At 42.4% G+C, this 18,415-nt stretch overlaps 1 protein-coding gene across 2 annotated transcripts in view; it reads right to left on the bottom strand.

Annotated features, from left to right (window-relative positions):
* The window catches only part of SMAP1 (small ArfGAP 1), an 88,130-nt gene extending 87,679 nt beyond the window's left edge, over nt 1-451 (bottom strand). The window contains exon 1 of one of the 2 annotated variants that reach the window (XM_035320735.1): nt 203-451. In XM_035320735.1, coding sequence (XP_035176626.1) covers nt 203-320 — 118 coding nt within the window. In that variant the 5' untranslated portion in view covers nt 321-451. The remainder of the gene's footprint in view (nt 1-202) is intronic. The other variant, XM_035320736.1, reaches the window with a different exon arrangement.
* Between the last annotated feature and the right edge of the window lie 17,964 nt (nt 452-18,415).

Below are 18,415 nucleotides of genomic sequence, written 5' to 3' on the forward strand. Positions count from 1 at the left end.
CCGGGCCGGGCAGCACCGAGCCGAGCCGAGCCGAGCCGGGGCCGCTCCTGCGGACGTGGAGCGGGGCGGGGCGGCGCTGAGCTCCCCGCACCCCGCCGGCACGGCCGCTGCGGCTCCCTCAGCCCCGGTTCAGCCCCGGTTCAACCCCGGCTCAGCCCGGTTCGGCACGGCTCAGCCCCCCGCTCCCCCCACCCCGCCGTACCCTTGGCCTCGCAGTCCGCGCAGTACTTGTTGTCCTCCTCCCGCAGCAGCTTGGCCAGGATGGCCTGGTGCTGCTCGTTCTGCTTCTGCGCCTTCTCCCGGCAGGAGCGGGTGGCCATGGCGGCAGCAGGGCCGGGCCGGGCCGGGCAGGGGGAAGGGGGGGAGGCGCCGCCGCTGCCCTGCCGCGGCCCCCGGCAGCCGCCAGCACCGACTTCCGCGACCGGCGCTACTTCGCGGCGGGCGGAGGGATTCGCAACAACCTCGTCGCCCCGTGCCGAGTCGACAAATAGTCCGCCGGGTCCCGCCGCCGCCCCACGGAAGCCCCGTGGGGTTTCGGGTCCCTCGCGACCCGCTCCGTGCAAAGGGCGGGATGGGCGCTGGGACCGGGCGAGGACCGGGCGAGGGAGGAGGAGGAGGAGGAGGAGGAGGAGGAGGAGGAGGAGGAAGGCTCCATCCGTTCCCGCCCCTCTGCACCGCGTGGCGGTGCCGCCTGCCCGCCGCCATTTTGTGTCGCGTCCCCTCGCCTCGCTGTGTGCCGGCCGTCCCTCAGTAACGGCCCTTTGTCAGCCTCCGCCAAGCTTCTCCAAGCCTTTTTTTTTTTTTTTTTTCCTTCCCTAATCTAACTCTTCTGGAAAGAGCTAGAGCCTATATATAGCCTATAAAACACTTCAGTGAGGCAGATGGGAATTCAGGTCTCTTCTCCCTCAGCTGCTAAACTCCTGAATCATGCTCTGTGTCTTCTGCTCAACTCTGATGGTTAATTAATTATCCCCTAAACTTGGAAGACTTAGGAACAGAAGGAACTGTGAAAGTGCTTATCACAATAATTAGAAGTTAGGTTGGTATCTAACGGTGTTTAGATCTCCCTCAAATAAATAAAAGCTTCTCAGAGTAGCACAGTACTGGGCATGAGGCTGCAGGGTGTGGACGTGGTACCGCTGCATGAGTCCAAGAGACGGCTTAGCATCCTACAGCTGCCTTGCTGCAGTGCCTGAATCCAAAGATGTACTGCGCCAGGAAGATCGTAAAACCAACAGCAGCGTAGCTTGGTGTTGGCCATGCTTTGCTAGGGAGTTGGTTATTGGGGTGCAATAGTCCTGGGTGTTTAAACATGACATTAAACGGGTGAACTGTTCCGACTGAGTGTTTTACCTACAAGCATAAAATTATTCTCCTTTTCTAGCCCAAAGTATCTTTAATTATTGTGTCTTTTTGTAGAGAAAAACAGCTCTAGCTAGAAGGGCAGAGGATATACCTCTACCCCTCGCCTTCATCCCAGGGCTCTGGGGAACAGAACGCTTGTCAGAACGGCGAGGACTGTGGGCACAAATGCCCTCAGAGAGGAAAGGAAACGAGCTTGCATTTTACATTCTTGGTAAGTTATTCTTGTGTTCGTATATCAAAGGACTGTGGCAGCAGCACTGCCATTTTAGAAGAAAATAGTACTTGCTTTTACATCTTGTGACAAACTCGACCTGTACGTTACATATGCTCTGAAAACATCTGCGCTGCCAGAAGGTGTCAAGTTAAGCAATCGGCTTAGCTTAATGTGCATCAGCTTCTCTGATCCTAAAATGAATACAGTGATACTTACCATGAAAAGTGGCTATTGATCCAGTTTCTCTGTTGAAAAAAAAATTACAGAAGTGAAGAGTAAGTGTGTTTGTTTAGTCTGTGCTTTGGTCTTAGTGCCTTAAATCCAAATGTCCTGATTGTTTATTTCCTGGGTCTAACTCCCACTTTGCATGCGTGCCTGAGTGGATTGATACGGGATATCCTCTTCTAACTGTCAAGCATTAAGATGTCCTTGTGTTCAGCTCTCAAAATTAGCCTTTCCTTCAATATACTTATCCATGCTTTCTATGAAGTAGTGGAAATATAAAATTTCCTGTTTCCCTAGGGGACTGAGATGAGTAAGTTATTAATATTTTAATAGGTAGTGCTTTGAAAACAGCATGCTGTAAATGCATTATTAGGTATTTCCCTAAGAGCTTAAATGAATGTAAAGAAGATGAAAGTATATCCCCTCTGTGCCTTTGGTGCTTTTCCTAGACCCTAAAGAAAAGCAAAGTATTGTACATATGAAGTTACCACCAGAAGCTTTTTTCAAAAGGAAAATAAAGGGAAGATGTCTTTCAGGATACGGTATGGATTTTAGAAATAGCTAAGGTCTGCAGTGAAATGGCCAGGCAGTGAAATGTAGTGCATGGAGGCCAGAGATGTCACCACCTAGGGCTCCTTCAGAAGGAGAAGATAGGCAGCTGTCTCGCTGAGCCTGTCAGCTTGGTGCCCTTTGCTTCACCTTTCATAAAGCCCTGCAGAGCACAGCCTATACAACACAGTTTTGGAATTGTTAAAGGACATACTCAGGTGTTTGAAGGCCTGTATCTTCCTAAGAGAGAGAGTTTCACGTGGCTAAGTGAATTTTCCATGAAGTAACTCAAACACTGGAGTTCTGCCATCCCTGGTGCTAGAGATTGTGTTGTGTTCAGTAAAGAAGCACAGACCGACCTTGCATGAAAAAAGCTTCTCCCTAGCTGTTGCTACTTGTCATCTTGTCGGCAACTCCGCTGTTCTGCAGGGATTCTTAGGAGCAACTTCTGAAGCTCATGTTGTCTTATAATCGGATAGATGATGTTCACTGAATATAATCTTCCTGGCTGAAATTCACACCTACTTGATTTAGAAATCTCCACATAAACCAACTTCAAATAGTATTTGCTAATCAGGACACAATTAGCATAAATTTGACTTAATGGAGGAGAATGTATCAGGTGCAAAGTTATTAACTGAAATGAAACCAGGTGTTAAAATAGCTGTGTTTTCCTAATGTCTCATCTGCAAATATCAACGTCCAGAAATAAACAGGGTTCCGATTACAGAGTCTTTGAATTTGAGAATTTCTGATTCATAAGAAAAAAAGAAAAGAAAAGAAAGATCTGTATCTTTCTGGGAAATGGACATTTCAGTAATGTTCCGGAAACACAACTCTTTGAAGATGGCTCCTTAGGCTGGAGAGTCTGGGATGCCCACGGACTCAGGTAACGTGGTAGCTGCAGCCCTTGGCTGTCAGAGAAAGGCAGAACCCAAAATGTTAATATCAACCACTGTGTTTCAGAAAGCACTTTAGATGGAATTCCTTTCACAAACTTGAGGTGCTTAAGGAAATCTTTATTTAGCAGTGAGCTAGCCACTCTTTACAGTCAGTGGAGAGAAACAGACGTTCCAGAAGGTGGTTTGTCTTCTTCTGAGACAGGCATCTAACTCCGGTGAGGTGAATTACCATCTGGAAGAGCCTGCGTTAGGAGGAGGTGAACGACTTGCTGCATCATTTGTGTTTCCTTATTGGCCGTAAAGGGTAGGGAGGGTGACTGTCTTGTATCTGAGTGTACAGAAGTTGAATTATCAGTGCTGTTTTTAATTAAGGATTTTCCAGCAATGTACTTGGTTTAGGAAGATTCCTGCCCAGCTCTACTTCTGGTATCTTCAGACAAAAAAGAAAGGAAGCAGTAGTAACTTCATGGAAAATGAAGTAACAGCTGTACAAAGGAATCTAAACCTATACCAGGGGATTTTGTTATTTTCCTTCTTTGCTTATAAACAAAAACATAATTCCATAAACAAATCCAACAACGTGATAAAAAGCAGTATTTTATAATAATAATAATAATCCAGCCTTTGAAAATCAGATAGTTTTCAAAGCTCAATTTTAATTCTGCTTCGATAAACCTTTTAAATGCTAACATTAAAATGTTAACACAAACTATACATATATTTTAACATAATACTTGCATTAATTTATGCTTCACAAAATTTGAACAGTACAGAAGGTATTGATATGGAAAGAAATTCCTTATGCAATGCAAAATTTATTAGGACAAGACTTATCTGAACTACAGCTGAATACAGTATGAATATAGTCGTAGAGCAATAAGTTTCTATCTCTTCTTCTCCAGAAAGGGTGTTAAATGTTTGGCAGCCCTGCATGATCACTGCAATTGGAAGTCTGATATATAACCATTACACATCTGCCCCAGGAGCCGCATGAGTTACTTGTTCGCCCCATAGTTTCAGCACTTAATGCCTGCCCCGTGAAGCAAACCGTAATAGTGTCATGCCCGAGGTGGTTAAAAGGTATAAAAGAAGCAAGATTTATAAGGGAGGCAGTATTTTCAGACTTCTTGTTTCTGTACAGCAGCTTGACTGGAGGGATGAGATATTAGAGGTAGTAAATTTTCCTTCCAGTTTCTTGGTTCTTCATTTACGTCCACACACAGAGAACAAGCACCTGATACTGAACGCAATTACGGACATTATGGTATCACACATAATGCAGTCTGACTTCTATAGGTGCCGAGCCTTTGAAATACACTGAAATCTAAAGATTTCCAAAAATTAAGACAGAAATTGGTAAAACTAGAAAGGGATCTCCATCTCTTACTAAGTGGCATCGCTTAGTGACATGCCAGCACATGGTGACACACCACAAACAATCTTGTGTTCTTGAGAGTTATTAGTAAATCTGCATTGGAATTGTAAATACAAATGAGTACCTGGCAGGAAACTATGAATTAACTAGATAGATGCAAATGACTAAATACATTTTAATGAGCTTAGCTGTCAGTCATAAATTCTGTAAGCTCAGAAAAAAAAATCGTTACAGTACAGCTAATAAGCACGTATGCAATTATAATTTAAACTACTGCATATATTTGGCCACTGTATTCTTGTGTGGAATGTAGTGTGGACTAGTGTGGGTGTACGATATAAGGAAATGGAAGCTCTACATGGTTCCAAAGCAAGAAGAGATCTTAAAAACGAAATGCTTTGCACTTCTCAAGCTCCCTGTGTATTTTCAGCTGTTGAAAGCTATGTGTATGTTTCAGCCTGAGCCTTTTCATTTCCAGTCTAAGATTGGGATTTTTGCAGAGAAGCTCAAAAAGAGAGACTATTAGATGAAGCTTTGTGAGTCATGCGTTTGGCTCACTCAGGCTTTTAGGATAAGAATACCAGCCTTAGGTATCAGCAGCCCTTGATAGCTAGCCAAGAAGAAGAGCAACAATCAGATGTAAAATTGGTTGCAAAATCACACATTTGAAAGGTTAGGGAGAAATATGAAACAAACAAACAAACAAACAAACAAAAAAAAAAAAACAACACATAGTGGGACAGCTGAGCTCCATTGTATTTATTCCTTCACGTGCAATAGGTAGTCTTAGAGCTTAAAAACATTTTGTTGACTCAGTAAAGTACAGGATAGACCCTAAAGCTAGGAGAGTTTTTCATTTTGGCTTCACATGGAATAAATCTCAGTTTTAGCTCCTTAACACTAGAAACTGTGATTCATGTAGCATGCTTCTTCAGCCCTCTGAAATCACGAACTTGTGGAGAGTGCAGGTTGAAAACCAGCTGATGAACCACGAGCTTCGGACTGTTGCTACCAAAAGAATGTGTCTACACACAGATCTGCCTCTGTAACAGTACGTTTTTCCCACCATTTTCTGTAACACTGTTTAAATATTAGTATAAATAAACCTGTGTTAATCTTTTCAGTGGGGAACAATTAATAATTGCATGCTAGATCTTACCTGCCTGAACATTTGCAGTGCTCCTGGCAATGCTACCTGTTTTGTCTTAGTATTAAAGTATAATCTTCCTCAAAAAAGTGAAAATGTTAAGGAGAAACATTTAAAGTACCTTCACTTTGCTTTCTCCTTCAAGATAATTTCTTACTGGGGGAGGCTGAAGTGGTTGGGTCATAGGTTTGGCTATGCAAATCATGCTGGTTTCTGAATTTCTCTGAAGTCCAGAGATGCCGGAGAAGTACCATTGCTACTTCAAAAGCTGGTTATTTTTAGTGAGCAGTGAGTCTTTTATCAATAAAAGAATGTCCTTAGCACTCGCAAGCTGAGCTCCTATCTGCAGGAAAACATGTTTCTTTTCACTCAGTGAATACTCAAGAAATGAAAAAGTCTCTTCCTTCAGCCCTCTGTGACTGATCTCTTGAGAAACACTTGGATGTGTTCACCATGTTGTGTCTATATCTGGCAGCTGGGTGACTGCCTCTCGAAGCACCAAGAAGTCTGTGATGGTTCCTGTGTTGCTTCCCTTGTTTTGTGTACAATGTAAAGCCGAGCTACACTGCACAGAAGGTGTAACGTCAGGACAATGTGAGCTCTGATTCCAAGAATTTGCAGTTCTAGGTCTGTGTGTCCCTCAGGGATGTGGAAGGGAACAGGATTTCTCTGGACAGGCATCTGACTGGGATTCCCTCAGCTCACTTGCCTCAGTTTTTTTCCTGCTCCACTGTAGGGCAATGCTGGAATTCTCTCCAGATCATGTTTTTACAGAGTAGGGAAGTTTTTGTGGAAACCCCCTTCTAACTGCTTTTCAAGAGTTTTTCTCCCTATATACACTGTGTTGGTCTTTTTCCCTCAAAGTTGTTTCCTTTCCGTGTTTTGATGCATGGCACTGGTTACTGCGTGCCTGGCGTGTTTGTCTTTACTGACACGTGTCCAGACAGATATGTCACATAATAAAAAGGAAAAATGAATGTTGACATGTCTGTGCTTTTGTTACTGCAGCATCTTTGATGTCAAAGTCCTGCTCAAAGTGTTAGTACAGTAAAGCAACAAGGATTGGCTAAAACCAACATTGCTTTGATTTTTTAAAAATAGACTTCTATCTCTAGAAAGTACATTGAATTTTCTCTTTTACGGCTTAATGATTTGCTGTTATGACAGACTTAACCAATCCAATGGGCCCAAGTTCAATGTTCTGGCAAGTATAATCAGCCCTGGAGTGTTTTCTTACTCCCCAAAGACACATTGTTTCTGTGTTTATTTCATTCTGACATTTTATCTGGAAAGCATATTTCTTTTTCTTGAAGAAAAGTGCATGGTTCTGAGACATGCATTGAAATCCATGCATTGACTTCACTGAATATGAAATGATCTTTTAACTTAGGAATTGAGCAGAAAGGGTTATAGAACAGAAGGTCCAGCTAGCTAATGGGTGCAGAAATTACAGGGAAGAAAAAAAAATGATCATATAAAAATCACGGGACAGATTTAAGACAGTTTGTACTGATAAGAAAGACCGTTAAAGGTTCCCAGACAAGACCTGTGTGTCACTTCTAAAAACGTTCTACACAATGTCCATTTGTTTGACTGAAAGATTAAGATCTCCTTTCCATAACTAGTTTCTTGCTTCTGAATCTTCATTTTGTGTTCTTTAATGTCACTATCTGCCAGATGATTCTAGAGCCTTTGAAGTGCAGAACGATGGCCTATTTTCAGGCCCTACTCCCATGCAGAGTTCCAGAATGCACTGCAGGGCTTCGGGGGAGCTCTCCTGCAAGGAAGGAAGCGTGTTACTGAATCAGATAAAATTGTGAATAAAAAAGAAAGCTGACAGATTCTAGACTTTGAAAAGTTGATGTAAGTATATATTCTATGTGATGTTAAGCCTGCTAAAGGGGATCATTATTTAACAAACACTGAGTTTTAAAAAAAATCAGTACCTGCTACTGTGAAGGCAGAAGTAAGTGCATGGAGCAGTAGAACTGACTGCTTCTGTTCCTCAAAGTGCAGTTCAGGGCCTGTTGCTCAGAGCGGTATGAACCTTTCCTATTGTGGGAAAGGCAAGAAAAACTGTAAGTGATGCTCTAACAACTGCTGCTTCACGCTAATGGCTTTATGACATCGCTAGACCCTGCTTGTGTCTGCACATGCTGTGCAGAAGGGGCCTTTTTTAACTGGACCACTTGCAGCAACAACTTGGAATATGCACGTTGTTGAAATGAGGTGTCCAACATAACCCTTGAATACTTCATGTGTCAGCATAATTTGGACTGAGAGCTCTATTGAAATGTTGTTTTGCTTATACAGCACATTTAATAATAGTCTAGTGCTAGGCAGGACATAATAATTTGTTCTTTAAAGGATGGTTTGTAATGAGCAATGTTGTCCTTACAGCTCTGATGATGTGAAATCATCTCTGAATCTTCAGTTTAAATGACACACCCAAGGTCAGCCATCATCTATGTGCGTTCTCAGCACTATGTAGTCTCTTGAGAATTGCCTTTAATATAAAAGCTTAGAGCATTCATGTCCATGCCAGCTGTTTAATGTCGTAAGACTTTTTGTTGTGAAGTAGACAGGATAAGACCTTGCCATAGGCTTTTAATAGTTTTGACATTTTGAAATGTGAATTAACAATAGTTCACTTAAAATCCATGAGCATTTTATGTTAATTAAGTAAAAATGTATAGTTTCAACAAATCTTGGTTCTTGCCTAACTCCAGCGGGTCTTAAATTCAGATAATCATTCACGTATGTAAATAGGGATGTGGCTTATTTGCATCCTTTTGACACGCTACTCAGTAGAAATCCAAAGGGGAGTGCAGAGATGTGCTTCTGAACCCCTTCAGCCCAGTCAGTGGAGACTGATGGTGAGGGTATGGCTTTTAACCAATGGAAAAATGCCAAATAAAAACGGACTACACTGTACTGATGGAAGTGTGCTGTTGGACATGGAAGATGGCGTTTTTTAGTTTGATCGGACTCAGATGTTAATATTTAGTTTCATTTCTAGTTTGGGATTGTTTTCCATGAAATCTCTCAAGATCAGCAGTGGGTTCTTCTGTCTCCCTGATGGTTCTGAAGCCAGCCGTGAGTGAAAACAGTGCAAACAATCCACAGCTTCCTCTGGTTTCAGATGAATCTCATTGGCTGTGCCTCACACAGAGGAGCAAATTTCCCTGGGTGTCACAGCAATACTGAAATTTACCCATGTCTGTGTTATACAAGTTCCTTATATTCTTTGTGCCTTTTCACTTTGCATTTCAATAAAGACTAGGTTTCATGTCCTTTGAGCTGCTGCTTTCAGAGATGTAACACATTAACAAAGCTCTGTAAGTGGCTCTCTGATTTCAGGGTGGTTTACATGACATTGATGGTGTAATTTAAAACTACAATAACTGAGCCTTTTATCTTTTTTTTTATTATTATTATTTTTTAGCACCCACTTCTATTACCTATTTGTATCATATAAAAGGAAAGAAAAAATTTCCTGTTGCTTATTTTCTTGGTCTGAAGGCATAACTTACTGGTGCCAATTGCATCAACCTCACTTCTGCCCCACACAATATGGTAAACAGGCAGATTCCTCAGCACACTTAATGTGGGTTTTCTTGTACTTTTCTTTGACAAGTCTAGCACTTGTAGTCAGAGATAGCATTTTTGCCTGGATGAAACGGGTCTGATCCAATACAGGCAGACCCAGGTCTGTTTTTGGCCAAGTTACTCCTCCTCCAATGGCTTAGTTTCCCCTTTGTAAGATGAGGATAACGTACTGGCCTCCTTTTAAAAGTTGATTCTGATTTATAGAAGCGAAGTGCTAAAGAACATATTATGTCTCGCATCCCTAGAGCTTGGATTAAGGTGAAAGTCTTTGCCTTGTGCTTGTGTGTTCTTCCTGAAATAGCTAGCTGCTTTTTATGTATTTTTAGAAGATGGCGTGGATTTTCAGGTTTAAAGAAGCACTTGCTTTCTGCACTTGAGAGCAGCTGTCTTACTTTGTTGACCCTTTAAGGCACCAAGCTGTCCCAAACACAGAACTGGAACCCCAGCTCCCAGATATACCTATCAGAGCAGCAGCATTGTAAAATAAATTTTTTTGACTTCTGATCTCACTTCTGGCTGAGACTGAAAATACCTCATGCACAAGTCCTTAACCCTCCAAGGTAAGTATCTGGGAAGAAGCTGCAGGACCCTGTAGTAAAAAGCTGGTTTGTAGCCAGCAGTATTTGATGAAGTTTTGGAAGTTCTAGCCCCTCAAAAAAAAAAACAGAGTGAAGACTGCAGAGCCAGCGGAGGATGTGCACAAAGGAAAATGTTTAAAAATAGATCAGATTAAATCTACACAGTTGGTAGAATTTGAAGCCTTATTATTAGTGAGTGATTGCTGTGAGGAGTCTTTTCCTGTAAATTTTCAAAGATAAACAGCTTTCATAGATACAACTTGTTTGAATGAAAATGTTTTTAGAATAAACACTACAAAAAAAATATTGGCTGTTATTACAGACTTGAAGAACTTGGTAGTAAATGGAAATTAAGAAGCAACTGAGTTTTTCCTCCTTCAAACAATCTGAATTTAATGCTAATGAAGCCTTGACACAAAAATAAATCTACAGGAAGGGTAAAAAACAAGAAAAAAATTGAGTGTTAAAGAATTACTCTAAAGTGGCTAAAAGAGCCTGAGGTGTTGCATAAGCGTTGATGAGATTGCTCCTTTTGAGAATAAGTTTTATTCAAGTCACATGCAGAGATACTTGTTCTGAGAATGTAAGAACTGACACAGGACCCACACACTGTCGACAACTCCACTGTGACATACGTGCTAGAGAGTGGTTTTATCTGACGTTTCCAAGGGGTCACTTGCTTGAGGACACCGTGTGTCTGTTTCTACCGCAGTGTCACTGATGCAGAGATGCTGTTACTGGCCTTCTCCCAAGTTTCTCTCTCTGTGTGGCCTTTGATGTAGCCCACTTACATAGCTTTTTTCAGACATGTGCCCTGGTGCTGCATGTAGTAAGTAGCTGCACGTGCTGGCTGTTGGGGAGTCTCTGAAACAGACCTTCACTGGCTGGTTCACAAACAGGTTGACCCTCACCTGGCTGAACAGCGCCATCTCAGGTTTTGTTCACGTGTGTCCACTTGTGGAAACTGTTGTTGACTTTATGTGTCATCAGGCCAAGATGTTGGCTTTCATCACCAATTCTCTTCATGTATTTCAGCTTGCATTGTCATGAACATGCAACAAAAAGAAACCTTTCTTCCTACCGTAAGCACTTAGAAAAATAATTTCTCCAAAATTCTGCTCCTTGAGGAAGAGGACAGACATATTAATGTTAATGTACTGACGTACATGTGGCAAAAAGAGAATGGGACTTCAGCACTTAAAAGTTTTTGCTCTGATACTTTCTCAGTCTACTTCAGTGTCCACTTTTTTGCCTTTAAAAATCTCTCGTATTGGTGTCTGAGAGTATTAATACCAGTACAGTTCTTTGGAGATGTAAAATACGTTATTATATTTGAATTGTGACCCTTACACATCAACAGACATTAAACTAGAAAGCATCTGCAGGGAGAAGTGGTGTGTGTACAGATACGTCTCCAAAGGAGTTACTTAATTTACATAGATGTTCTTCATTCTTCTTGCGCTCTTCCTTGCTCCTCTTGTTCTTAAACGCCCTCCAGCCACCACTGGCATGAAGTTTAGCATGACAGAGTGCTCTAAGTACTGTTGTGCATAAACTGAGAAAACTTTGATTACCAGCTATTAGACTCGTGCTTGCCACATTTTTCCCATTGTTTAGTGATGATGCCAAAAGAAGCATTTTATGCCAGTTCCGTGAACGCTGCAGGACAGCAATACAGCCTACAAGTAGGACTGCAAACAATACAAGGTACAGGAGCTGCACGAGCCTCAGCTGGGTAAGAGAAGTGAGACGTGGGTAAGACGAGTAAGAAGTGGATAAAAGGAGTAAGAAGTGTGACGTATATTTGGCCGGGAATTGTTTTCTAATGTCTGGGGATACAGTGAACTATGCATACTTGGGGAGAAACCAACAACAACCTCTGGTTTTGGTGCATGTGATTGGAGGGCGGGATATAGGTCATGAAAATTAGATGCTGTTTTTATTAGAATTTCATGTGGAAAGAAAAGTTAAAAAAATAGCATGAATAGGACTGAGCCCCATATGAACAGGTTAGAGTAAGTGTTCACCCACAAGTGTAAATTTTGAAAGCAAAACTAAGCAAAAGATTTACCCAGCTATACCTGATAAAACCAGTCGTTTCTCCACTGAGAAATATAACTGCATCTGACAGCATTTCAAATTATGCTCTAAAAGAATAATGACATTACTGTTACATATGAAAAAATCCAACGTCTTCTTTCAATTGAATATTTGCAAAGAGGAAAAATTATCTTTATTCACATTGAATTCAGACTCACATCTGTTAAAGTCAGTAAAAACAGTACAGTTTATCAGGTCTATAGTATCTTAAATGTATTCTCTATATTACTTTCTTTAATGATGTTTATCTTTTTATTGACTTTTACTTAGGAAACACTCAAGGCCTCTCAACTAATCAGAGCATTAAAAGATAAACTGTAAGAAACAATTCAAAGAAGCTGATCAAACGGTTCCTTAAATCTTTTCCAAAGCTAGTATATACCTTTGTATTCGTTCTGTCTCTTGTCAATTTATTTTGTGTACAAGGTGTGGGCCTGTCTGAGGAACATGGGGCCTTGAAGAGAACCGTGCTGAAAAGTAGAATGTGCTTAAAAGCTAAACTTTATGACCATGGTAGGCTCTATGGAAGAAGGAATCAGAAAAATGTCCCGTTATCATCCCACAATGCCTGTTAGGAGGGGCTTCTGCCGAAGTGCCTGGCGATACTTTTTATCAATCAGATGAAGGCTGCTGGCCTAGCTGGATTTGGGTTATATTTCCAGGAGGTGTTATCATGGTGCCTTACAATTTGGCATGTCCCATCTGGATTCCTCTTTCATGACTGCAAAAAAACATGCATCTGGTAAACAACTTCACAGGAGTGGAGATAAGACATCAGCATTTACTTTCTACTTCAGCAACTTTTTCAGTTTTCAAAATGATCTAAAATATGTATAAACTAGCCAAGCTCCAAAAGAAAAACTATTAGCTGTAGTTTTACTACATAAAATATTTCCTTATAATTTTTATCTATCGAGTTTTGATGCATTGTGAAATGGTTTCATGAAGTGACAACCTCCCACACAGGGATGAAAGCTGCAAACACTTCTGCATTAGGCTATGGCAATGTATGTAGATATTCACATTCTAGAAACGGTTATGGTTTTCAGTTTCAGCTGTGTGTAGGAGGCTGTAAGTGAAATAATTTCCTTCCATGGAGAGGAACAACACACGCATTTTGTCTTGCCACAGGAGAACAGCATGCCTGTACTCAGTGGAAAATGCTCGGAGTCCAAATTGCTGCCAATAGGGTGGCTGAGAGCACTCAGTTCAGAGGACAACCTACAGACCACGGCTGCCCCTGCAGAGGACAGCACTGGGACGCTGCTCGGTGAGGCTGTAGGTTATCTATGTGGGACAGCGGGGAATCACGGTGACTCACCCATTCTGCAGATGTATGCTTGGGTTTGCCTAGCCCGCAGCCAAGGAATGGGGGAAAAGAGCTAACAGTGCTGCGAGAGAGGCGACAGGAAGAGATGATGAGTTTGGGATTGGATGCAGCATAGGAGTTGTGTGAGAGGAAGCTGCGACATTTAGTGATGTACTAGGTCATACTGTACATTTCTTACTGCTCATAGGAAATTAAGTTGTATTAAGAGTAGCTTCCCACAGAACTTGTTCTTGTGTGTGCCAGCCCTGGTTCGCTGCAGCGTGTTCTACTTCTCATGGGATAAGTAAAAATAACCCCTGCATACCCAGCAAGGTTAAATGACCGAGGATTCAGTGACCAGTCTCCAGTACACGGAGTCCTTCTCAGGACTCATGGTAAATCTCCTGGTAAGTCTGGGCCTCCTGTCCTGAGGCTAGCAAAGCAGGGTATTTGTGCTAGAACTGGCTCTGATAAAGCAAATTGGAGATAGCCTAAATTAAAAACAAAAACAAACACAACAAACAAGACATCAACACAGGCTTAGAAGAAGTTTGTTGTGCATCCAGGAACAGTACAAAATCCAGACCACTTCTGAAATTCTATGAATAGATCTGGCTGATGGAGTACAGAAGAGCAGTTGGAAGGGGTTCTGTGGGCTACAAAGCTGCTATGCCCAAATTATGTTACATGAGAATTTCCTACAGAGCAGTCTATACCTTTCAATTTCTCTCCCAGCAATCAGCAAATGATGAAAATCTGTGCTTTAGTTTTCTTCCAAACACCAGGAGCAATTGTTCATTCCTCTGCTCACGGATAAAAAACTAACTTAATGTTTTCCAGTGCCAGTGTGGTCTAAAATAAAGCAAGCAACATCAGCAGTGCTGCTCTGCTATCAGTTTCAACACACTCTGAAATGACACAAACCTTATTCGTTCCCATAAACTGCGAGAAAAATGCACATACACTGTTGTGACAGCAAAAACCCTGGGACTCTGTCAAAGCAGAGACAGAAGAGATAAGAATTGCAATTTTTATTATGGTATAAAACAAGTAAGTTTTCCATTTTCTTCTGAAGACCAGACACAAAGGCTGCACAGGACTATCAGTAGTTCTGGGCTATCACTTGCCTGAGCTGCAGGGGTCCCTGCCAGCCCAGGAGCACAGGACTCGCTGCAATGCAGAAAAGGCCCAGAGGGGAGGTCAGCTGGGCTTGACGGTGACTGTGCCCCTCAGGAATGGAGGCAGGGCTCCGGAAGCAGAAGCATTTGCTGGGCTTCAGGTTCCAGCGCCCGTCACAGATGAGCCCAGGATGGGAAATCCTCATCCTCCTTCCCCTCCTGGTGAAGGTGCAGCGGCTGCTCCGTGTGCCCCAAGGCAGGCACAGAGGTGTCCCCATGGGCTCGTTGTGAAACACTGGACACCCACTTCATGACTCAGCCCTGCCATCCACTCTGCTGCCCATCTGCCCCATCACAGCTAAGCTGCTAGTGGTGGTAGCTACCAAATATTTTCTTTTTCTCTTCCACCACAAAGTGTATGAGGACACGGGCCAGGAAAGAGACAATACGAGGCATTCCAATGCACAGGTATGTCAGTATTGCCAGCGCTTAGTAATAAACACTCACACAAAGGGTTATTTCAGGTATGGGGACACAGCATGCTACCATAATGCTCCAGTCACCTCATTCTCCCCCCTTACTTATCAAAAACACAGGGAAATATCTCTGCTTCCCTTGCATACTTGTACTGCTGTGCTTTCTGGCTTCCTGTGAAGCACCACAATCGCTGCTCAAATCCAGCTTAGCATTACCCCGCTCTCTCTCCTCACATAGTCTGCGGAGCACAGCAGGCCTCTGTGACGCCTGATATTATCCACACTTGGCTGCAGATAGGAAATAGTTTTATAGGAAGGACCATCTGGTCTCCAGCTGTCCAAATGTGCGTTTGCCTGCCCTCCTGCACCTGTTCAGTGTGTCATCCAGCCTCTCCCTGCCAGGTTCTCTCACACCAGAGGTCCTTCCGAGCTGGGGGACGAGAGGACAGAGTATGTCTCTCAAAGCAACCGTGGGTACAGGCGTCGCTTTAGTAGGTACAAGTCCCAGTGTATATTCAAAATAGAAACTCTGTGTGTCAGGGGAAGCTACCTGCGCTCTGAAAAAAGGTCAGCAACATTACATGTAACAGCTAAGTCATCTTCACCAGTGCCCAATTAAGGAAGGAGGCCTTCAAATGATCTGGTGTTTAAAACACTCAGGGTGATCAGTCTTACTCATCTATGGAATCGCAGAGTCAGAGAACAGTTGGGTTGGAAGAGACCTTGAGGACCACCCCAGTCCCAACCCCCTGCCATGGGCAGGGACACCTCCCACCAGACCAGGCTGCTCAAAGCCCCATCCAGCCTGGCCTTGAACACCTCCAGGGCTGGGGCATCTCTTTTTTCTCTCTTCGCATCTTTGACTTCCCACAAGAGCTGCATTTTACTATGATAATGAATCTGAGTGTGAGACTCAGACACAGCTCTGAGATGGTGGAGTTCCAGTCCATGGGGCTTAACATTTTTATTTGTCAACAAGATCTTCAGATACAAAATACAAATTATCAGATTTCCTTCAGAGAAAGAAACATCTGCAATTTGTGATTCATTTTTGTGAAGCACACTGCTACCACTCGAAAAGGAACTAAAGGTACCTATCAAAAATGACCTCAGTGTCAAAAATTAAAAGCAGGATTAAGTAACATGTAATTGCCAAGAGAAGAGCTGTAGCTGTCATTACTAGGCTGAAGAAATGGCATCACCATATACAAGAAGGATGAAGCAGTATGCCTGCCAGACCAACAGTTACCTGTTATTACACTACATTCCTATCTCAAGTGGAACACTGGAAAAATAAAATCTAACGATTGCACATAGACACTGTAGAACTTGCAAGTGAAAGCCCTGGGAGAAAAAAAATAACTAAAGGCATGATGTTCCCTGAGCTAAGCAATATTTGCTAACGTATGTTCTGGGAGACGGTGAAATTTTCCCCATCTTTCAAATGAAAACTGGAACCACACAGTCCTTTGTTCCTTACCCTGCTAAAAGGAAACCACACAGATTAAGGTTTTGCTGAGCAAATCTATTCATTTTTTTTTCTAGTATGCCAGCTTTACCTTCATGTTGGTTCCCCCTCTTTTAACAGGGCATTGGAGTTTAGTTGTTAGTTTTACACACTTCACCCTTTCCTTGATATAGCCTATTTTAACACTAGTGTTTTTTTTTCTCTCCTTTTAAGGGAAGCAATTTCCTGTTCACAAAGTGCTCTGGGTGGCTCGAGTTGGCTCTGGATGTCCTTTCCCCACAAGAACCACTTGGGAAAGGGCACAGGCTGCAAAAGCACCACGGGTCCTGCCGTCTCCTTGCACAGATCGCTCTGAGGAGGTGGCACTTGCTGGCGCTCTGGCTTCTCTACTGCCACGACCACAAAGCCGACACTCAATTCTATTTATCTAATGGTCGATAAGCTCTTGCTGTCTTAAGATAAGGGAGACCTTAAGATAGCTACTTAGGCAGCTTTTACAGTTAGTTAATGGGGAAGATGCTCTTAAAACTTCCTCCCATTCACCATCTGTAGTGAGGAATTCATCTCCACGCTCTAAGATGGGCTAGCGTTGGGAGGCATCTCCTCCACTGCAGCTCATTACGAAGGGAGCACAGATGGCTAGGGAAGTCGCCATCGAGTCGAGTTTTTAAGCAGCTGATGAGGTGGGAATCTCAGTGCAAACAATAGTTCATTATCTGGCCTCCAGAACTGACCTCACCACCAACTCACTTCATAGCTCACCTAATTTTGACAGAGACTAACATTTCAAAATTACAACTGTGTGTTTTAATGGCCGGGTATGTCAGCTTTGTTATAAATGAATTTGTTAATTAAGGACCTTAAAGAGCTGTGAACACTCTCATTCTAAAAATACACCATTTAAATATGTGATTTTTTTAAGGCTCGAGACTACAGTTGACTGGGAGACTTAATGTCTGGAAAAAGCCTGTCAAAGTCTTACTGTCGTAAGCTTTAATTGGCACTTTTAATGTTCTTTGAGAGGAAAAATACCATATTTTAATAGAGAGAAAAATGCAGAGAGACGATAATGAGTATTTCCAACAGTAACAACAAAAAAAAAAAAAGTATGGTCAAAGGATGAAAGGCTAATGTCTGCATTGCCCCATTTTTTTAGAAGCCATCGAGTAACTTTAACCTATTCTGAAAAGGTATCAAGGAGAGAAAAGTTTCCATGGTAAGTAAGTTCCGAACAGCTCTGTCAAAGTCAGTGCAGGGGAAGGAGGAAGAGAAGAAAGAAGTCCAAGTAACGCCTCCAGGGAGGCAGAGATGAGCAGAAAGATGCCCTTTCTCTTGCCTGGTCGAGATAATGTCAATCAACAAGAGAACATGGGGAAAGAAATTGGATTTACAGGAGGCTCAAGAAGCTCATAAGACACAAGACTTCATTAGTTCTACTCTTAACGATACTTGTTTTAAATAGAAAACTTTTATCAGGATTTGCTAAAAACAGATTTTATAATTATGTTTCTATTTGGACTGCACCACCCTTTCTACAACAACAATCCTTAAGAAGACCACACATGACTACGCCCCGCCACCAACTACCAATACGTACCAGGGAGCAGAAGCGTAGCAGTATTAAGAGTGCAGACTGCACGCCTCGGCTGGTGTGGCACAAAGCACCAACCATCAGCCAAGCAAAGGTGTTTCCATACTGCATGTTACAAAACCAAAGCTATCAAAATTTTTTATGTTTTCTGATCACTGTCAGCACACAGAAATAAATCTCAAATCATTTCCTTAGCTTTGATGATATGCAGGATGCTGTTCACAATTGATGAACAGTTACAAATAACAGAGAATCTCCAAATCCTCTTCTCTCGCAAATTAATACATCGTTTTGTATCATTTTCCTGATACTTCAGAACAATGTGTTGTGGTCCTTTTTAAGCAACAAAACCAAAGTCAGCATCGTAAAAATGCCACATTGCTACAGAC

The sequence above is a fragment of the Oxyura jamaicensis genome, chromosome 3 (genome assembly GCF_011077185.1).
Source record: "Oxyura jamaicensis isolate SHBP4307 breed ruddy duck chromosome 3, BPBGC_Ojam_1.0, whole genome shotgun sequence".
Taxonomy (NCBI): domain Eukaryota; kingdom Metazoa; phylum Chordata; class Aves; order Anseriformes; family Anatidae; genus Oxyura; species Oxyura jamaicensis.